At 44.7% G+C, this 19,401-nt stretch overlaps 1 protein-coding gene across 1 annotated transcript in view; it reads left to right on the plus strand.

Annotated features, from left to right (window-relative positions):
- The window catches only part of LOC143930664 (alpha-2-macroglobulin-like protein 1), a 159,658-nt gene that overhangs the window by 53,920 nt on the left and 86,337 nt on the right, over positions 1 to 19,401 (plus strand). The window contains exons 12-14 of the mRNA XM_077455165.1: positions 558 to 794; positions 11,711 to 11,783; positions 13,257 to 13,402. Of these exons, the coding sequence (XP_077311291.1) occupies positions 558 to 794; positions 11,711 to 11,783; positions 13,257 to 13,402 (456 nt within the window). The remainder of the gene's footprint in view (positions 1 to 557; positions 795 to 11,710; positions 11,784 to 13,256; positions 13,403 to 19,401) is intronic.

Raw genomic sequence — 19,401 nt, forward strand, 5'->3', positions numbered from 1 at the left:
AAAAAAAAAAAAGAACATTTTTTGGACTTTGGACCTGAAAAATAAAGATAAGTTAAAATCATAGTTGATTTTTGCACCATGATTTTAGACAAATATACCAGTACAACCTTCTGGTAAGGCTCAATACTTAAGCCCCGTACACACTATCAGATTGTCTGCTGAGTTTTTCCTTCAGATTTACCAAAACCATATAATATGAGGTCAAACCTTAGGAGTTTCAATGTGTATGCAATCAGGCAGGCCCTTCTACTACATGGTATTGGTAAATCTGAAGGAAAAACTCAGCAGACAATCTGATAGTGTGTACGGGGCTTAAGCAGCACTTCCTCATATTAAGATTATTATTGCTGGGGGAGAGATTACAGTCCTGTCTTTCTTCTAGCTCTCTCCTCCACGGCCTGTGAAGCCACCTCTGATTAAAAAAATGACAAATGGCTGACCAGACATGATTTGTAAATCATATTGACTGTCTTTTGTCTCTGGGAAAATGCTAGAAGGTTCTCTGGTTCACCCTGGTTACTAAATCAAAGCCTAAAACCATGTATTTTCTACCATAGGCAGTATTGGTAACAAAAGAAGATGTTGATGAAGACCTGGATTTAAGAAACCTAATGTTTTCAGAAGCTGTTGCATGGGTTCTTCCCCACTACTCTGAAAGTCAAAGCTTCCTGAATTTGGAAGGTAGAGGAAGAGACGAACTGCCATGTGACTCTGATCTGTCAGTGAATGTGGATTATCACATCAATAAGAATCAGCTGGATAGTAAAACAGACCACATCTCATTCTTCTACTTTGTAAGTTTTATTTTTCTTGTAGTGTAATGTAAAAATATTATACAGCTAATTAAAATATTTAAATGTACAGAGACTGGTGTACCTTCTGTGCACATGGACAACGCTCATGCACAACCACCTCTGGGCCTGTCCCTGCAGAGCTGCAAGAATCTCTGCTCCGGTGTGATTCCTGTCCCCTAGACACACCAGCTGAATTACTGCATGGCACCTTTTAGCCAGACTCATTGAATAGCCCTTTGAACACTCAGGGGGTACTTGAGGTTCATAGGACAATTCAGCAGAGGAGGGCATGGAGGAGGAGGGGATAGAGCTGACAAATCTGGCATCAGCAGCTGTATGGAGATGTGGGGGCACAACAATCTGCAGCACTGAGCCCTGTCCTGCATCCTTCTGAGTTGCAAGCAGAGTTATCCAGTGTGCTGTGAACAAAATATATCTCCCTGCCCATACTTGCTGGACCACACGTCAGCAGTAACGTGGACTTTGCGGCTGACTGCCTTGCCCAACTATGCCACTTCCATGATGGCTGCCTCGTTGGGGTTGTGCCTCACCCTCACTTTCCTCCTCTGCTCTATCTGGCACCCAAGTTGAGTCAGTGACCACATCATTATCTCCTACACTTGACAATACGCTGCGGCTGGGGGAACATGAATGCCAATTTGTGTACCAGTGTTTCCCCTCTGTAAGCTCATGTTCTTGCCTTCCTCAACTCATCAGTTTTAGCATCAGTCAGGGTCTGCATCGTCCCAGGCAATGTCAGATTAGTGCTAACACCCACGCACACACCGTACACATCCCTTAGTAGTATAGTGTCTGAATGGATCAACGTCTGATCTGATCATATCTATACTAGCGTCCCCAGCAGTTTAGGGTTCCCAAAAATGCAATGTTAGTAGGATCAGCCCTGATACCTGCTAGCACCTGCGTTTAGCCCCTCGGCCATGCCCAGCCCAGTCCAGTTAAGTGCAGCATCAGTCAATCACTGTCACTTACAAAACATAACACACATAACTGCATCGTTCACAGAGTCAGGCCTGATCCCTGTGAAAGCTTATGCCCCGTACACACAATCGGAAATTCCAACAGGAAAAGACCGATGAGAGCTTTTGGTTGGAAAATGCGACCGGGTGTATGCTTCATCAGACGTTTGCTGCCCGAATTCCCACTAGCAAAAGATTGAGAGCAGGTTCTCAAAAACGTTCCAAAATTCCTACGCATGCTTGGAAACAATTGTCGTAGTGTTTTACGCCAGCGTGCTCTTGACGGCCGAAAGTTCAGCAAACTTGTGTGTGTGCAAGACAAGCTTGAGTGGAATTCCATCTGAAAAAACTTGGATGGTTTTTCCAACAGAATTCCATTTAAGCTTGGCTTGCATACACATGGTCACAGAAAAGTTTTGCTCGTGTGTACGGAGCATAACAGGATTTTTTTAAGCAGTCGCTGACAGTCAGGAGCTTTTTTTCCTGTGAGTCTCACTACTGTACCAGTAAATTTAGAGACCAAAATGCCAAATCGAAGGTACAGTAGTGAAGAGGCATACACATTTCTGACAGATAGTGAAGAGGAAGTCGCTCATCTGTCAGATTAAGGCTCAGAATATGAACCTGTAGGCAGTAGCGGCACCCTGACAGATAGCTCTGACGATGGAGTTGTGGTCCCTACCAGGGTCACGTGTACCCAACCCCGTTCTTCTGCTGTCATTGAGGTGCAAGAACCGCAGGCCTCTCGTATGGAGCAGAGAGCCAGTACTAGCGCCGCTAATCCTTCTGGTGAACTGGCAAGCACCAGCAGCCTAGTACATCCTGGTCGTACATCCAGCACTGCAGTAACACTTGGTGACATGGCGAGTCCCATAAGTGCAGTTCAAGATGGCAAGGTGGCTAGTACAAGTAGTGTCATATTGGTCTACTGACCCAATTCACCATATGCCCGTGTTCTCTGCCTCCATGACCAGGACATGATACAAGCAGATCTTGCAGTTTAATGCACTTCAAGACAATGAACTCTGTCATCCTCGGGGTGACCCTGGACATTATCGGCTCTACAAAATTCGACCCCTCGTAAACCACTTCAACCACCAGCTTGCAGCCTTGTTTACTCCCAATTAGGGATGAGCTTCGAGTTCGAGTCGAACTCATGTTCTACTCGAACATTGCCTGTTCGCCTGTTCAGCGAACAGTGAACAATTTGGGCTGTTCGCAGCAAATTCGAAAAGCCGGAACACCCTATACAAGTCTATGGGAGAAATCTAAAGTGCTCATTTTAAAGGGTAATATGCAGATTACTGTCCTAAAAAGTGTTTGGGGACCCGGGTCCTGCCCCAGGGGACATGGATCAATGCAAAAGTTTTAAAAACGGCCGTTTTTTCAGGAGCAGTGATTTTAATAATGATTAAAGTGAAACAATAAAAGTGTAATATTCCTTTAAATTTCGTAGCTGGGGGGTGTCTATAGTATGCCTGTGAAGGGACGCATGTTTCTGGTGCTTAGAACTGTGGCTGCACAAAGTGTCATTTGTGCAGGAAAAAAAGTCCTTTAAAATCACTTGCGGCTAAATTGTCGGGTCTCCGTCATATCCAGCGACAGGGGAATCTCTCAGTCCAGCGCTGTCCATACATCCTTCTTCTGTCTCCTCTCCGGAGACACTGCAGAGAGCACAGCGCTGACGTTTCTTATATTGGGAGGGCGGGGCCACCGGTCACCTGACCCCGCCCCTCTGACGCTGGAGAGGGAAGCCAGGGGTTCCCCAGTGACGTGTGGGTGACCCCGCCCCCTCTGATGTAACGGAAACCTGCGTTACATCAGAGGGGGCGGGGTCACCCACACATCACTGGGGAACCCCTGGCTTCCCTCTGCAGCGTCAGAGGGGCGGGGTCAGGTGACGGGTGGCCCCGCCCTCCCAATATAAGAAACGTCAGCGCTGTGCTCTCTGCAGTGTCTCCGGAGAGGAAATAGAAGACGGATGTATGGACAGCGCTGGACTGAGAGATCCCCCGTCGCTGGATATGATCATCCATCGCTGGACCCCGGAGATCCGTCGCTGGATAGCAAGAGTGGATTAGCACCGCTGGAATCTTTTTTTTTTTTTTTTCATTTTTAATAAAGGAATTTTTCAAAAGTGTGTTTGTCTTATTTAACCATTTTCACACTTTCTTTGTGAAATGGTAGGGGTACTTTTGTACCCCCTTACCATTTCAAACAGGGGGGGGCCGGGATCTGGGGGTCCCCTTGTTAAAGGGGGCTTCCAGATTCTGATAAGCCCCCCGCCCGCAGACCCTCACAACCAACGGCCAGGGTTGTGAGGATGAGGCCCTTGTCCTTATCAACATGGGGACAAGGTGCTTTGAGGGGTCACAGACCCCCAAAGCATCCTCCCAATGTTGAGGGTATGTGGCCTGGTACGGTTCAGGAGGGAGGGGGGCCGCTCTCTCGTCCCCCCCTCTTTTCCTGCGGCCTGCCAGGTTGTGTGCTCGGATAAAGGGTCTGATATGGATTTTTAGGGGGACCCGCACGTCAATTTTTTTTTTAATTTGATGCGGGGTTCCCCTTAATATCCATATCAGACCTGAAGGGTCTGGTATGGATATTTGGGGGGACCCCCACGTCAATTTTTTTTTTAATTTGACACGGGGTTCCCCTTAATATCCATGTCAGACCTGAAGGGCCTGGTAATTGAATTTAGGGGAACCCCCACGCTTTTTTTTTTTTTTTTTTTTAATCAATGAATGAATGAATTGTCGGCTAATACAGAGAACATTGAGTGTTCTCTGTATTACGGAGACCCGACAATTTAGCTGCAAGTGATTTTAAAAGACTTTTTTTCCTGCACAAATGACACTTTGTGCAGCGACAGTTCTAAGCACCAGAAACATGCGCCCCTTCACAGGCATACTATAGATACCCCCCAGCTACGAAATTTAAAGGAATATTACACTTTTATTGTTTCACTTTAATCATTATTAAAATCACTGCTCCTGAAAAAACGGCCGTTTTTAAAACTTTTTTTTTGCATTGATCCATGTCCCCTGGGGCAGGACCTGGGTCCCCAAACACTTTTTAGGACAGTAACTTGCATATTACCCTTTAAAATGAGCACTTTAGATTGTGAACGTTCGAGTCCCATAGACTTTAATAGGGTTCTAAAGTTCACACGAAGTTTAGGTCTGTTCGCAGGTTCTGGTGCGAATCGAACAGGGGGGTGTTCGGCTCATCCCTACTCCCAATTAACTTGTCTGCGTTGATGAGTCCCTGATTAGATTTTCTGGCTACTTGTCTATCAAACAGTATTTTCCCAGGAAGCGTGCCAATATGGGGGCAAGATATATAAGCTCTGTGACAGGGTAACAGGCTATACATATAATTTTATGGTTTATGAGGGGAAAGATAGTCACGTAGTGCCGGAGAACTGCCCAGACTACATAGGGAGCGCTGGAAAGATTGTGTGGGACTTGGTGTCACCCTTATTCGGAAAGGGGTACCACTTGTACGCAAACAATTATTACACAGCCACTTTTTAGTCAGCTTTTTGATTTTGGAATTGGCGCATGTGGCACCAGGCTTCCCCCAACGGCTTGTAGAATCCCAAGTTAGATGGGGGAGAGACCCTGCTTAAAGTGTAATAATTTGTTAGCAATGAAGTGGAGGGATTCACGGAAATGTTTCAAACGCTACTACACATTAGTTGAGTATTAGCGTAGGGTACAGAACTACACAGTCCTAGGCACACGTACACAGGGTCTCAAAAGATGTGATTGCCATCACATTTTGAGAGACCCTAATCTGCACCGTTCATTTATTTTTATTTTTTTTACAGTTTTTAAAAGTGAAAAAAAACACAAAAAAAGATATAAAATAAAAAAGCCAAAAATAGTTGAAGTTTTATTTTTCTTCTCTCTCTATTGTTCTCTCTTATGTTCGCTCGCTACTAGCCGCTCAATATTGTTCTATATCTATTGTTCTCTCTCTGTTTTATTTTTACTATGTTTCATTGTACTTGCTTTGCAGGTATGGTGTGTTATACTGCAATGTTTAAATTTTTTATTGTTAACCATCATTTGCTTAGCAGGTACGCCATTCAGCTGCAGCACGGGTTTATTTATTTGACAGCAATAGCGTTTGCTCCTACAATACGTAAAGCGCTGTCGGAGGTGATTTCACCACCACAGTTAAAAAAAAGACCATATATCCTGAAGCATTGGGGCAGGGGTGGAGGAGCGATTTGCTTCTAACATTAGGGGCGGGTTGCCCACATGCTTCGGCTTATACTTTTTAGGATAAGAAGATTGCAATGCCTTATTTTTACTATATTTTATTTTATTTTATTTGCAGGTATGGCAGGTCTTACTGTTATAATGTAATGTTACTTTGTTTTATTGTTAACAATCATTTGCTTAGTGGGTACGCCATTCAGCTGCAGCACGGGTTTATTTATCTTGACAGCAACAGCGTTTGCATCCACGTTACGTAAATCAGTGACTCCAGCACTGTAGGAGGTGATTTCACCACCACAGTTAAAAAAAAAATGGTGCATGTATGCCCATCATTAGAATTGGGTGGATGAAGGGTGGTATTCTAATGGTGGACTTTGAGTGGTTATACCAAAATGATGCCTGCAGGTTTAGGTATCTTCTTGGTATCTTTCTTTTCAGCCAGCGGTTAGCTTTCATGTAAAAGCAATCCTAGCAGCTAATTAGCCTCTAGACTGCTCTTATAAGCAGTGGGAGGGAACGTTCCTCCCCGCCTCCCACCATCTTCCATGATTTTCACTGGCTCTCCTGTCCCAACAGGGAAACCAAGAATGAAGCCGGTGGTTCTGCCAGCTGACCTTAGAGCTGATCAGAGACCAGAACAGCTCCAATCATTTCTCTGGCCTAAGAAACCGGAAGCTATGAGCATTTCATGACTGTTTCGCTGGATATAAACAGCGCCATTGGGAAATTGGCAAAGCATTTTATCACACCAATCTTGGTGTGTTCAGATGCTTTGAGGGCAGAGGAGAGAACTAGGGTCTAAGAGACCCCAATGTTTTTTTTAAAAAGCACCCCTGTCCCCCCATGCTTATGCACAAAGGCAGACGCCAGCGTCGGTCTGCACCATACATGTGAGGTATCACCGTGAAGGTCAGATTGAGGGTAGTTATTTCAGCAATAGACCTCTGTAAATCTAAAGTGGTAACCTGAAAAGGCTTTTAAAAATGTATGTAGTTTGTCGCCGCTGCAGGTTTTTGGGCAATTTTAAAGCATGTCATGTTTGGTATCCATATTAATAAAAAAAGGCCTTAGCGCTGATATTATGAATATGTAGAGACTAACTACACAAATGAATAGAAAAAAACCTAAATGACTAGGCTGCAACCATGTCCGTGTTCTGTCACTTTAAAATTATTGTTATATCTATTGGTGTGCTTAAGTCAACTTTCTAATTCAAAGTCTGCACACGGACTATAAAATCTAAGGCTACCATATCTGAGGCTACTATAGCAATATATGTTAAGCTTAATACAATACTGTGCAAAAATGTGCAATATATGCAGGGTTATAATATGCAAATATGCAATATCAAGATGTGCAAAAAATTGTGTAAACAGATAAGGTGCAAAAATTGCTGTGCCAATACCAAAAATATATGTGCAAATATGCAATAATAAGTGTTGGGGATAAAAGTTCCCAGCAGTAACTTCTATGCAAAAGTGAGGCGGATTTTGCACTTTTCAGCTTTAGCAGATAAACCCCATTGTGTACTTAAAAGTGGGGTATGCCTGTATTGTGGTGGTGTAATTAAATTAAATCTGGTGGTAATTGATAACTATGATGCCAATAATGTACACATAGATATACCTGAAGTAGTGGTGCAGGTAAGATAGATGGATTGATGTGAATTCCAGACCCGCAAAATATAATGGGGGCTAAAAGAAGTATAGATATCATTCTAATTATAAAAGAGATTCTTTATACAGATAAATATATAAGTATATATGGAGTAATAATTAGTAATGACTATAATTAATTGTATACCATAGGCGTATATATGAATTAAAATCAAAGAATGAAAAGGATTTTAACAATAAGACCCCTTTCACACCAGGGCGTTTTTCAGGCGCTATAGCGTTAGAAATAGCGCCTGAAAAACGCCCTAAAGAAGCTGCACCATTGTCTGTAGTGTGAAAGCCCTGAGGTAAAACGCCGCTAAACATAGCGGCGTTTTACCGCCGCCGCTATCAGCGGTGTGGTGTGAAAGCACACTAACAGTAATAAATGTTGGTATTAACGCAGATATAATTAGAATGATGGCCGGCATATTTTATGGAAGGGGACCGTAAATATTACATATTTACCCACTTCCATGCTCTCCATCTTGAAATAGATACCCGTGTTCCCTGGCAGCCGCTGACACCTGGTGAGGGTGAGAATAGGAAAAGCTGGAAGCTCTACAGGGTGATGGGAGACAGGGAGTGGGAATTAGAGTGGCAGAGGGTTTCAGTGAAGGGGGGGGGAGATAGAAAAGCAACAGGGGGCCCTGCAGCAGTGGGTAAAGAGTAGGAGATAAAGGAGAGCAGCAGTAGTAGTGGTGGGGTGGGTCGTTCATATTTTTGATGAACAACTGTGATCAGCAGATTGTCAGCTGCTAATGACAACTTTCTTTAGTTTAGCAACGTCTGCTGCACAGTTTTAGAGAACTTTGTTAGAGAACTTTGGTGAACAAAATGCATTATGAAGGCCAAGGAACTCACTAGAAAGGTTAGGGATAAAGTTGCGGAGACGTTTAAAGCAGGGTTAGGGTATGGAAAAATATCCCAAGCTTTGAACATCTCACAGAGCATTTTTCAGTCCATCATCCGAAAATGGAAAAAGTATGACACAACTGCAAACCTACCAAAACATGGCCGTCCACCTAAACTGACGTGCCGGGCAAGCATAGCATTAATCAGAGAAGCAACCGAGAGCCCATAGTAACTCTGAATGAGCTGCAGAGATCCACAGCTCAGATGGGAGAATCTGTCCACAGGACAACTATTATTCATGCACTCCACAAATATGGCCTTTATAGAAGAGTGGCAAAAAGAAAGCCATTGTTGACAGAAAGCCATAAGAAATCCAGTTTGCAGTTTGCGAGAAGCGGGGGAAACAGCAAACATGTGGAAGAAGGTTCTCTGGTCAGACAAGACCAAAATTGAACATTTTTGGCCAAAAAGCAAAGCGCTATGTGTGGTAGAATAGTAGCACTGCACATCACCCAGAACACACCATCCCCACTGTGAAACATGGTGGTGACAGCATCATGTTGTGGGGATACTTTTCTTCAGCAGGGACAGGGAAACTATCAGAGTTGAAGGGAAGATGGATGAAGCCAAATACAAGGCAATCTTAGAAGAATACCTGTTATGCCGGGTACACACGATCGGACTTTCCGGCAGACTTGGTCCGGCGAACTGGAATCTGGACAATTCGACCGTGTGTGGGCTCCAGCGGGCTTTATTTTTTCTCAGCTATTGGCTACTGGCTATTGAACTTCCTTCTTTAGTCCTGTTAACGTCATCACATTCAAAATGAATGGACTTTCGAAAAGACTTAGTTCGGTCGTGTGTGGCCAAGTCCATGCGTTCAGAAAGTCAGTCGGGAAGACAGTCGGACCTAGTCCGTCAAAGTCCAGTCACGTGTACACGGCATTAGAGGCTGTAAAATACTTGAGACTGGAGCAGAGGTTTGCCTTCCAGCAGCACAATAACCCTAAACATACAGCCAGAGCTACAATGAAATGGTTTAGATCAAAGCATATTCATGTCTTAAAATGGCCTAGTCAAAGTCCAGACCTAAATCCAATTGAGAATCTGTGGCAAGATTTGAAAATTGCTGTTCACAGATGCTATCCATCCAATCTGACAGAACCTTGAGCTATTTTGCAAAGAATGGGCAAAAATGTCACTCTCTAGATGTGCAAAGCTGGTAGATACATTCCCAAAAAGACTTGCAGCTGTAATTGCAGCGAAAGGTGGTTCTACAAAGTATTGACTCAGCAGGGATGAATAGAAATGCACAACACACTTCTCAGATATTTGTAAAAAATGTTAAACATTTACATTTATCATGTTCCTTCCACTTCACAATTATGTGCTACTTTGTGTTGGTCTATCACATAAAATCCCAATAAAATACATTTACCTTTTTGGTTGTAACATGACAATGTGGAAAATGTCAAGGGGTATGAATAATGTTTCAAGGCACTGTACCTGTAGGCCATTTTCTGTCACCCTGAAGGCTAGCTAAAATACTCTCATCTTTGTGTACATTCCCATCCTGGCTAGTATCTGGGTGCTGTAGACATTGGACACTGAACCCCAGTATTACAGGAGTGAGCATCCCCCTCTTTCAAAAGCAAATGCAAAGTGAACAGTCTATTTGTCTATAGTGCATCAACCCCTATGTCTTGCTATATTTCAATGCGCTTGTATAATGACTAGACAGGACAAATACTGTGTATATCATGACATTTGTAAGGACTTAAGCCCCCCCTAGATGCGTATCCATAACCTCCCACCCATGACCGACACCCGCCTCCAAAACCTGATCCCCACCTTTAATAAACCACGGACAAGGTATGGAGTAAATGGCCAACTGGCCTTAATTTATTAACAAAAATATATATAGTTTAATAAAATACTATAAATAACTTTCAAAATGTAAACATTCCCAGCCTTTAAACGGGTCATGGGTACCATCATAACAACACACTGGTCACTGTGAACGACTTCCCACTTTTGACCTCTTGACCTCCAGACGGTATCCCCTGTCTCGGAGGCTATACCCAAACCATCGCAGTGACCTACCCCTTTTAACCCTTCCAGGTTAACAACTCTTAACCTGAAAGTACATTAACCACCCCCATCCCATGGATGGGTACAACAGTCTTTTCTACCTGTAAAAACCTCCCCTTTCCTACCCAAAAATCCCCAAGCGCCACCTGCGGCCCCACCCGTCTAACCCCCAACCTAACACACTTGACCTAAACCAGGGAGGGTGGGTGGGAATCGCTTCCTCCTCCGCTCTCCGAGTGAAAGCATGGTACGCCGCTATCACGTACCATGCCGTAGCTCCGCCCCTTACCTCCGCCTGACCCCTCGCCTTAAAGCGGCCTCCCCCTGGGCAGCTAATTAAAGTGGCAACAGGGCTGTCCTGCACCTGTCATGCCGTCCTTACGCCGACCCCTCCCCTTCGGGGGGGGGGGGGGGTATGGCTGCAGGACTCTCTCTTTATAAAATTATCTAAACCCTATCCATCTTCCATCCCATGTGTCTCCAGACAGCCAGTTACAGAAAGCAAAATACTGTATATTTATTGATGGATCCCTTACAACGTCTATGTTTTCTGTCCTGCTCTGCAGACTTGAGCATAGTCTCCATAATATTGTGTCAGCTGCTTGTCTGGCATTCAACTTTAAATAGATCCAACAAGAAAAGTCCGATCTTCTTGTTAAATGCTGGCCACTGTCACTGAGCAACTCCAGAAACCATGACACAATCTTTTCAGCATTAACTAGAAACTGGACATTGTGGGGGTTATTTACGAAAGGTAAATCCATTTTGCACTGAAAGTGCACTTGGAAGTGCAATCGCTGTAGATCCGAGAGGGACACGCAAGAAAAAAATAAAATGTTTTTTTTAGCTTAGCACATGATTGGATGAGCAGAGCTTCCCCTCATTTCAGATCTTCCCCTCAGCTCTACAGCGACTGCACTTCCAAGTGCACCTGTAGTGCAAAGTATATTTGTCTTTCTTAAATAACCCCCTGTATTTCCATAAGGCCGAGCATATAAAATGTTACTCCACTTTTTTCACATTTTACAATAAAAGTCAGGGCAGTATTCCTGTTATCTATTGATAATAATACTGATATCAATATTATTTTCTATCCTGTTTTATAGACATCCAATGAAGATGGAATTTATTCTCATGAAGAACATAAAGTGGATATCACAGAGCAATCAAGCCATTCAGGTAAGTATAGCAGTTAGGATCAAACCTAAACAGAGAACACCTCCCGGTTGCCATATTACATTACATTTTACAGAAAATTACAGCACTACAGATTGAAAAGGAAAGGTCATTTTTTTAATAACATTTAATTCCATCATGACTTGAGTTGCAATTGTATACGCTACTGTATATTATTTTTTTTTATTTGCTATTTTTTTTCTACGAAAATGGAGTTACTCTTTCAGGCCTGATCATCTGTACATAACTGTAGGCAATTTATCCTGTGCGATTAGAACACAAGCAGACAGTTGCAGCCACTGTCATTACTTCCTGGCCACAGCTGTCTGCACACATCTGGGCTCCCATTCCGTGCTTTTTCAAGAAATGCTTGCAGCACCAAGGCCGTGTAAATCAGGCCCTAACTGTGTGTATGTTTAAAGTGGTTGTAAACCCTTACAACCAACTTTGACCTACAGGTAAGCCTAGATTAAGGCTTACCTGTAGGTCCAAGAAGTATCTCCTAAACCTACATGGTTTAGGAGATATTTGCCCGAAAGACAGGCACCGCTGTCTATGGCGCATGTGCCGTAGACAGCAGCGCGCACTGAGCGCGGCATCGTCAACGGCGATATGCCGCGAGTGGCAGCTCCCATGCACGGGAGTGACGTCATTGCGGCTTCGCCGAATGACAGCGGCGGAGCAGCCAGACCCACCGAGAAGATGGACGCTCCGGACTACAGGGGACAGTGGTGACTTCGCTGGCTCCTGTGTCAGGTAAGTGACACATAATGGACTACTATGCGATGCATAGTAGTCCATTATGCTTTACCTTTGCAGGGAATGAAAGAGGAAGTAAACTCATCAGGGTTTACTTCCTCTTTAATTGTATCTGTATACGTTGGTAGTTATGAAAATAAGCAATGATGACCACGTTTGTAAAAAAGTTTTATATTGTGTATCAAACTGGTTTACTTTGCAAATGATTGTGCAGACTGCCTTTAAAGAAGTAGTATCATTTTTTTATCACTATTCTTTCCCCTATGCATAGCTCACAACTGTCCCTGATTTGGAGCAATGTCCCTCTGTCCCTCTTTCCTTCCTTCTTGTCCCTGATTTTGGTCTGATCTATATAGATGTGTATAAAATCCACTTGTTATCTATCAAAAAATGTTTCCCAGCACTAAACCTTTCATCTGAATTCTAAATTTGCTGCATTTGTAAATTCCAAAAGCCAATATAAAGGAATAATAGTGGTAAGAAAGCACTTGTGGGTTTAATCAATCTTGTTTTTTGTACAATTGTCCTTTAAGTGGGCGTGGCAGGGGGTGTGTCCTATGCCTGCATACTTTTGCTGATAGGTGTCTCTCATTCCCATCTCAAAAAGTTGGGAGGTATGACTATGGGACAATGTACATGTATTTTGTCTCCTGTTATGAAATGTAACTAGATGTTAACCATTTTCCCTAATTTACAATATCTATGTTTTCTCTCTAGTTCTCAAAGGATCTTTCCCTATAAAGGTTCATCTAGATGCCAAATTATCCCCACATTTTGTTTTGTCTGTCTATACTCTTCTGCCAAAAGGTGAAACCCTCAGCAGCATCGCCTTTTTTGAAGTATCGGCATGCTTTGCCAACAAGGTGAGTAAAAATTGCATTCTCTACAAAATGTTTTTATTTAAATTTTTTTAATTTTTAACCACATCAATACCAGGCACTTAAACACCTTCCTGCCCACACCAATTTTGAGCTTTCTGCGCTGTCGCACTTTGAATGACAATTGCGCGGTCATGCTACACTGTACGCAAATTAAATTTGTATAATTTTTTCCCCACAAATAGAGATTTCTTTTGGCGGTATTTGATCACCTCTACGGTTTTTATTCTTTGCTAAACAAATAAAAAAAGACCAAAAACTTCGAAAAAAAAAATGTTTTTTTTGTTTCAGTTTCAAAACATTGTAAATAAGTACGTTTTCTCCTTCACTGATGGGCACTGGTGGGGTGGCACTGAGGGGCATTGATAAGGTGGCACTGATGAGGTGGCACCAATGAAGTGGCACTGATGAGGTGGCATTGATGGGCACTATGTGGCACTGATAGGCGGCACTGATGGGCACTGATGGGTGGCACTGATGGGCGACACGGATGGACACTGATAGGTGGCACAAATTGGCACGGATAGGCGGCACGGATTGGCATGGATAGGCGCACGGATTGGTATGGATAGGCGGCACAAATGGGCATGGATAGGCGGCACGAATGGGCATGGCTAGTCAGCACAGATGGGCATGGATGGGCACTGATAGTTGGCATGGATGGGCACTGATAGGTGGCACGGATGGGCACTGATAGGCGGCATTGTATTGTACTGATGGATGCCAATCAGTGCCAAACAATAATGCATGCCAATCAGTGATGCTCATTGTGGGCACTGATTGGCATTCATTGTGGTCACTAACTGGCATCCCTGGTGGTCTAGGGTGGCATACCTGGTGCTGGGCATCCCTGTTGGTCTGGTGGCGTCCCTGGTGGTCCAGTGTGGGCATCCTCGGGGGGCTGTGCTGATAATCTATCAGCACAGACCCCCCCTGTCAGAGGAGCAGCCGATCGGCTCTCCTCTATTCGCGTCTGACAGACGCAAGTGAGGAAAAGCCGATCACCGGCTCTTCCTATTTACACAGTGATCAGCCGTGATTGGACACAGCTGATCATGTGCTCGATGGAGGCTCGATGGAGACTCTTTACCGAGATCGTAGTTGCGAGGTGTCAGACTGACACCCCGCAACAACGATCGCCGCGATGCGCGCCCCCGGCTCAAAATCCTGAGGACGGTCTATGACGTCCAGTCAGGATTTTGAAACCACTTTGCTGCCGTCATTTGACAATAGGCGGGCGGCAAGTGGTTAAAGCATCTGGTTTCTCTATGTTATCATGATATGCATATACAGTAGTCATTGGGGGTTATATACTAAAGGAAAATCCACTTTGCACTGCAAGTGCACTTGAAAATGCACTTGGAAGTGCAGTCGCTCTAAATCTAAGCGGCAGATCTGAAATGAGTGGAAGCTTTTCTGATTTATCATCCAATCATGTGCAAGCTAAAATGCTGTTTTTTTAGACATGTGCACTGACAAAAAATTTTATTTTTGTTCACGTTTCATTCGTTTTTTTTATTTTTTTTTCGTGAATTTTCACATTTCGATTTTTAGAATTTCCGAATTTTCGATTTTTTTCGATTTACGAATTTACGAATTTCGATTTTATGAATTCCCGAATTTTCGATTTTCCGAATTTCCAATTTTTGGATTTCCGAATTCTCGGATTTTCGAAAATTCCAAGTCCAAACATTTTTAAATCAGAAAAAAAGAGAGAAAATCAGTTTAATTAATAACTAACTATTAAATTAACATGTACGAATTTATCCAAAGTTACGAATTATCTGAAATCACAAATGCTGCATCTAAACAAATGGAACGGAACAAATTAATAATAAATAATTAATAATAAATAATAATAATAAAAATGTTTTTATTATTATTTGATCGCTACGTTCCATATGGTTATGGCAGCATTCGTTATTTCAGATAATTTAAATCAACTTCGGATAAATTCATACTCGTTACGTTCACTAACAGACAAATTTGAAAGGGAATTCCAATACCTATAATTTAATAGTTAGTTATTATTTAGAATTAAACAGATTTTCTCTTTTTTTCTGACTTCCGAATTTCTGAAAATTCGTAATTCCGAAAAACAGAAATTCGGAAATTCAGAAATCCGAAAATTGGAAATTCGGAAATTCTAAATGCGTAATCTCGCAAACTTTGAAATTAGGAAATTCGGAAATTTCGGAAATTTAAAAATTCGGAATGAATTAATTTGGAGCTAAACAAATTGCACATGTCTACTGTTTTTTATTTTCCTTGCATGTCCCCCTCTGATCTACATCGACTTTACTTCCAAATGCACTTTCGGTGCACTTGCAGTGCAAAGTGGATTTTCCTTTAGTAAATAACCCCCATTGAGTCATTTTGTTAAATAGGACAGTTTGAGGGTCAAAGACCAGCTCAGTTAAAATTTGACCCAGCATCAGATATTTTATATTTTTCATGATGTGACCATCCTGCAGTCTTTACCTGGAGCATGGAGGTGTTCTAAATGAAGTCAGAATGAGGCAAGCCTGCCAGGCAATTAGCATTTTATGAAGGGCAGTAATGTCAGCGCTTCCATATGTCTGTCAGCACAGGTTTCCGTTAACCCTTTGACTGCCAAGGATGTGTCCTATAATACAGCCTGCCAATCAAAGGGATAACTAAAGATGCTTATATTTTACCTGGCCCATCCTTTCTCCCCTCATCAACATAAAAATGATTTTTTTTTATGAAATCCATTTCCATTTTCATTACACACCTTATATTAGACCCAGTGATATCATCACTAGGTCTATGTTGCTTTGCTGTGCAATGTAGGCAGATCATGGTTAGGGGTGACCAGCAAAAGTGCTGTAAATATGTTTCCTGAAAACATCGCAGCATCCTGCCTCAGTACTCCACTCAAGAGCCCTCTTCTCTGATGCAAACAGTTGCCTGTTTTTTGGACAGTTATTCAAATATCAAACTGTCTAGGCCTAGGGGGGTGATATAAGCCCTGTGCTGTGTTGTCTCATGTTATAGATGGTTGCATGACCAGTGTAAATAAGAGGCACCTCCTTGTTTCACAAAACTGCAGCCTCATCGTTACACCCCCAAAACCCTTACCCATTCTCTTAACCTATAAGAATGAGACAACACCTTCTTTATGGGGTATAACCGACCACAGCAGCCTTTTATTTATAAAATACATATAAAACGTATAAAACAAGTATCCATTTTAACCATCAATAACCACAACTCCGAAACATCAGTTTTAAACCCGGTGGCTTGTATGGCACTTTCCCAAATAATGTATCACTTTTTACACCGTGGGCAGGCTACCTTACTAGGCCTCCGGCCGTGATAAATTCAGCCCGGAGACAACTCCCTACCCGCAGTGTCCACCATCCCATCCTCAGCTAACCCATGTTAGCTGTAACCAAGGGAGCCCATGTCCCTAATGGGTCCCCCACACTTCCATGTCCTGGGTCCGTTACCACCATACAAGCCACCACCACCGCCATCAGCTAACAAGGGAGACCCCCTCACCCTTGGGAGCCCCGCCACACTCTCAGAGCCCGCTGTATCCCGTCCTGCAAACCCAGGGCCCAAAGATCCAACCCAACGTCCGAAAGATGCACCCCATCACCCAAGAGGTACAAACCCACATCCCGTTCCAACTCCCGATGGCGGACCACCAAATCCCCATTTCTGATTACAAACTGCCCCACCCTTTTGTTCACCTTAATAGCGTCTTGTTCACCTTAATTGCGTCTTGTTCAAACGGTCAACAGACTGAGCCAGCCGCCAACTCGTCCTGGCCTCTATATCAGACCAGACGATCAGCATTCCAGGGAAAAGGGTACTCAAATGAAGGAAGTCCAGTTTCATATCGTGAATGAGTTCCCTGGCCAGCCGACCCCCCAGATCGTTGCCCCCCACATGCAGTACCAGCACGTCAGGCGGCTTGTCCAGGCGCGCCACAGGAGCACTTCCTGCAAAACCCTACCCCAATGCATGCCCGGCCTCCCAATCCACCTCACGCAGGCCTCCTTCCGAGCAATCCCTAACTGCCTGCTGTTTGGTCTCATATCTGCCTTCCTGGCCCCCCTGAACACATAAGAGTGCCCCAGTATCCAGACGAGTCCCATCTGGAATCCACCTGAAAGACATAGAAGAGACCACAGATAACCGAACACTTCACCAAACGTACAAACACAAACCCACACAGAGCCCCAGACCTCCCCCTGAAGCTGCAACCAGTGGGCCACCCCCCTATTCTACCACCAGCTCGGGCCGAACATACAACCGAAACCGAAGCGAATCCCATCGCCCTATCCTCCTGACCGCTGCCTCGTCCAACCCGCAAGGAGCGGCTTCCGTAGCCGCCCCTATATGGAAGGAGTGCAAAGCAAATTGCGAGCTGTCCAAGCCGGCCGCCGTCAAACATTTCTTGAAAACCGCCACAAATTGAAACCTGGACAGCAACAACCCATCTACCCATATGTATAAGCAGTGCTCCGTCCGCCACCGGCTGCACCCCCAAAAAATCCCCAACCGCCTGTACCGGGCACAGCGGCGACCCCTCCAAGCAATATAAGCTCACTCGGACCCCCTTTCCCACCTCATCCATCTTTGATCACCGCAGCCAAACATCCACCTGGGCCCCCGTCAGCCGAACCTCCTGCACCCGTAGTCCCCCGGGAATCCTCCTAGACGGACTCACCAGTTCACTGATCCTGAACGCGCCAAAAGAGGCCAGTGAAAACGCAAGGACGCCTCGTACCCCGAGGAGCACACTGACCCCAACTGACTCACCAAAGCCTTCAGGTTGCCGAATGTCACCGCCCTCCTGGCATCCCTCCGTTTTCGCGCCCGACGATAACCTTTCATCTCCTGCCGAATGCAAAATTCCTTAGTATAGTCCACTGACCCATGCAATTTGAACCAGAAAGCTAGCCCCGCAAGCTTCTTGTCCATCACCGAAACAGACACACCCTGCTCCAGTTTCCTGGACACAAAATAAAGGACCAACAGCCTCATCTCCTCTGCCGACGGATCCCCGCCGACCTGGCTGACAAAGTCCCTCCATTCGCTCCAGACCTTACCGTAGGCCGCCCATGTGGAGGCACTCACCAACCTCTCGATCCATCCAGCGAGATCTCCTGAACCATCGACCACATCCAGCGGGGGCAAGGGACCCCTTCCCGATCGGCCGCTGGCACCAACTCCCGAAACCTGACCCACTGGAAACGAGACAAGGCGTCAGCCAACGTATTGTCAACCCCTGGTAGATGCACTGCATACAAGAAAATATTCAATTCCAGGCATCACAGCACCAAGTGCCGCAGCAGCCGTACGACCGGCCGGAGGACGCTGAGATGCGGTTAATGACCTGCACCACACCCAAATTGTCGCAATTCAGCCTAACCTTCATATCCAGGAAATCCTTGCCCCAAATCTCGACCGCCAGCACCACTGGAAACAACTCCAGCAGAACCAGATTCGTGCACAATCCCGCCTTCACCCAATCCACAGGCCAGGGGGCCACACTCCAATGGCCCCCAAAATGCGCACCGTACCAGGTCGACCCCGCGGCATCTGTAAACCGCTCCAAATCCCAGTTGCTCACGGGACCGCTCAGCCACAGGGATTTTCCATTATATTGCGCCAGAAAGGTGTGCCACACCTTCAAATCCTCCCGATGTTCCCTCGTGAACGGTATGAAATGAGTGGGCGACTGAACCCCAGCAGTGGCCGCTGACAGCTGTCGGCAAAACACCCTGCCCATGGGAATAATCCGACACGCAAAATTCAGCTTGCCCAGCAACAACTGGAGCTTCCGCAGCTGAACCTTGCGCATCACTGCCACCAACTGGATCTCCTTGCGGAGGGCCACCAGTTTCCCCTCTGGGAGGCGGCATTCCATAGCCACCAAATCAATCACGATCCCCAGAAAGCTAATTATCGACGTAGGGCCCTCCGTCTTATCTGCCGCCAACGGAATC

Source organism: Lithobates pipiens, unplaced genomic scaffold, assembly GCF_037356315.1.
Source record: "Lithobates pipiens isolate NorthernLeopardFrog02 unplaced genomic scaffold, aLitPip1_a1.2 Scaffold_25, whole genome shotgun sequence".
NCBI lineage: Eukaryota > Metazoa > Chordata > Amphibia > Anura > Ranidae > Lithobates > Lithobates pipiens.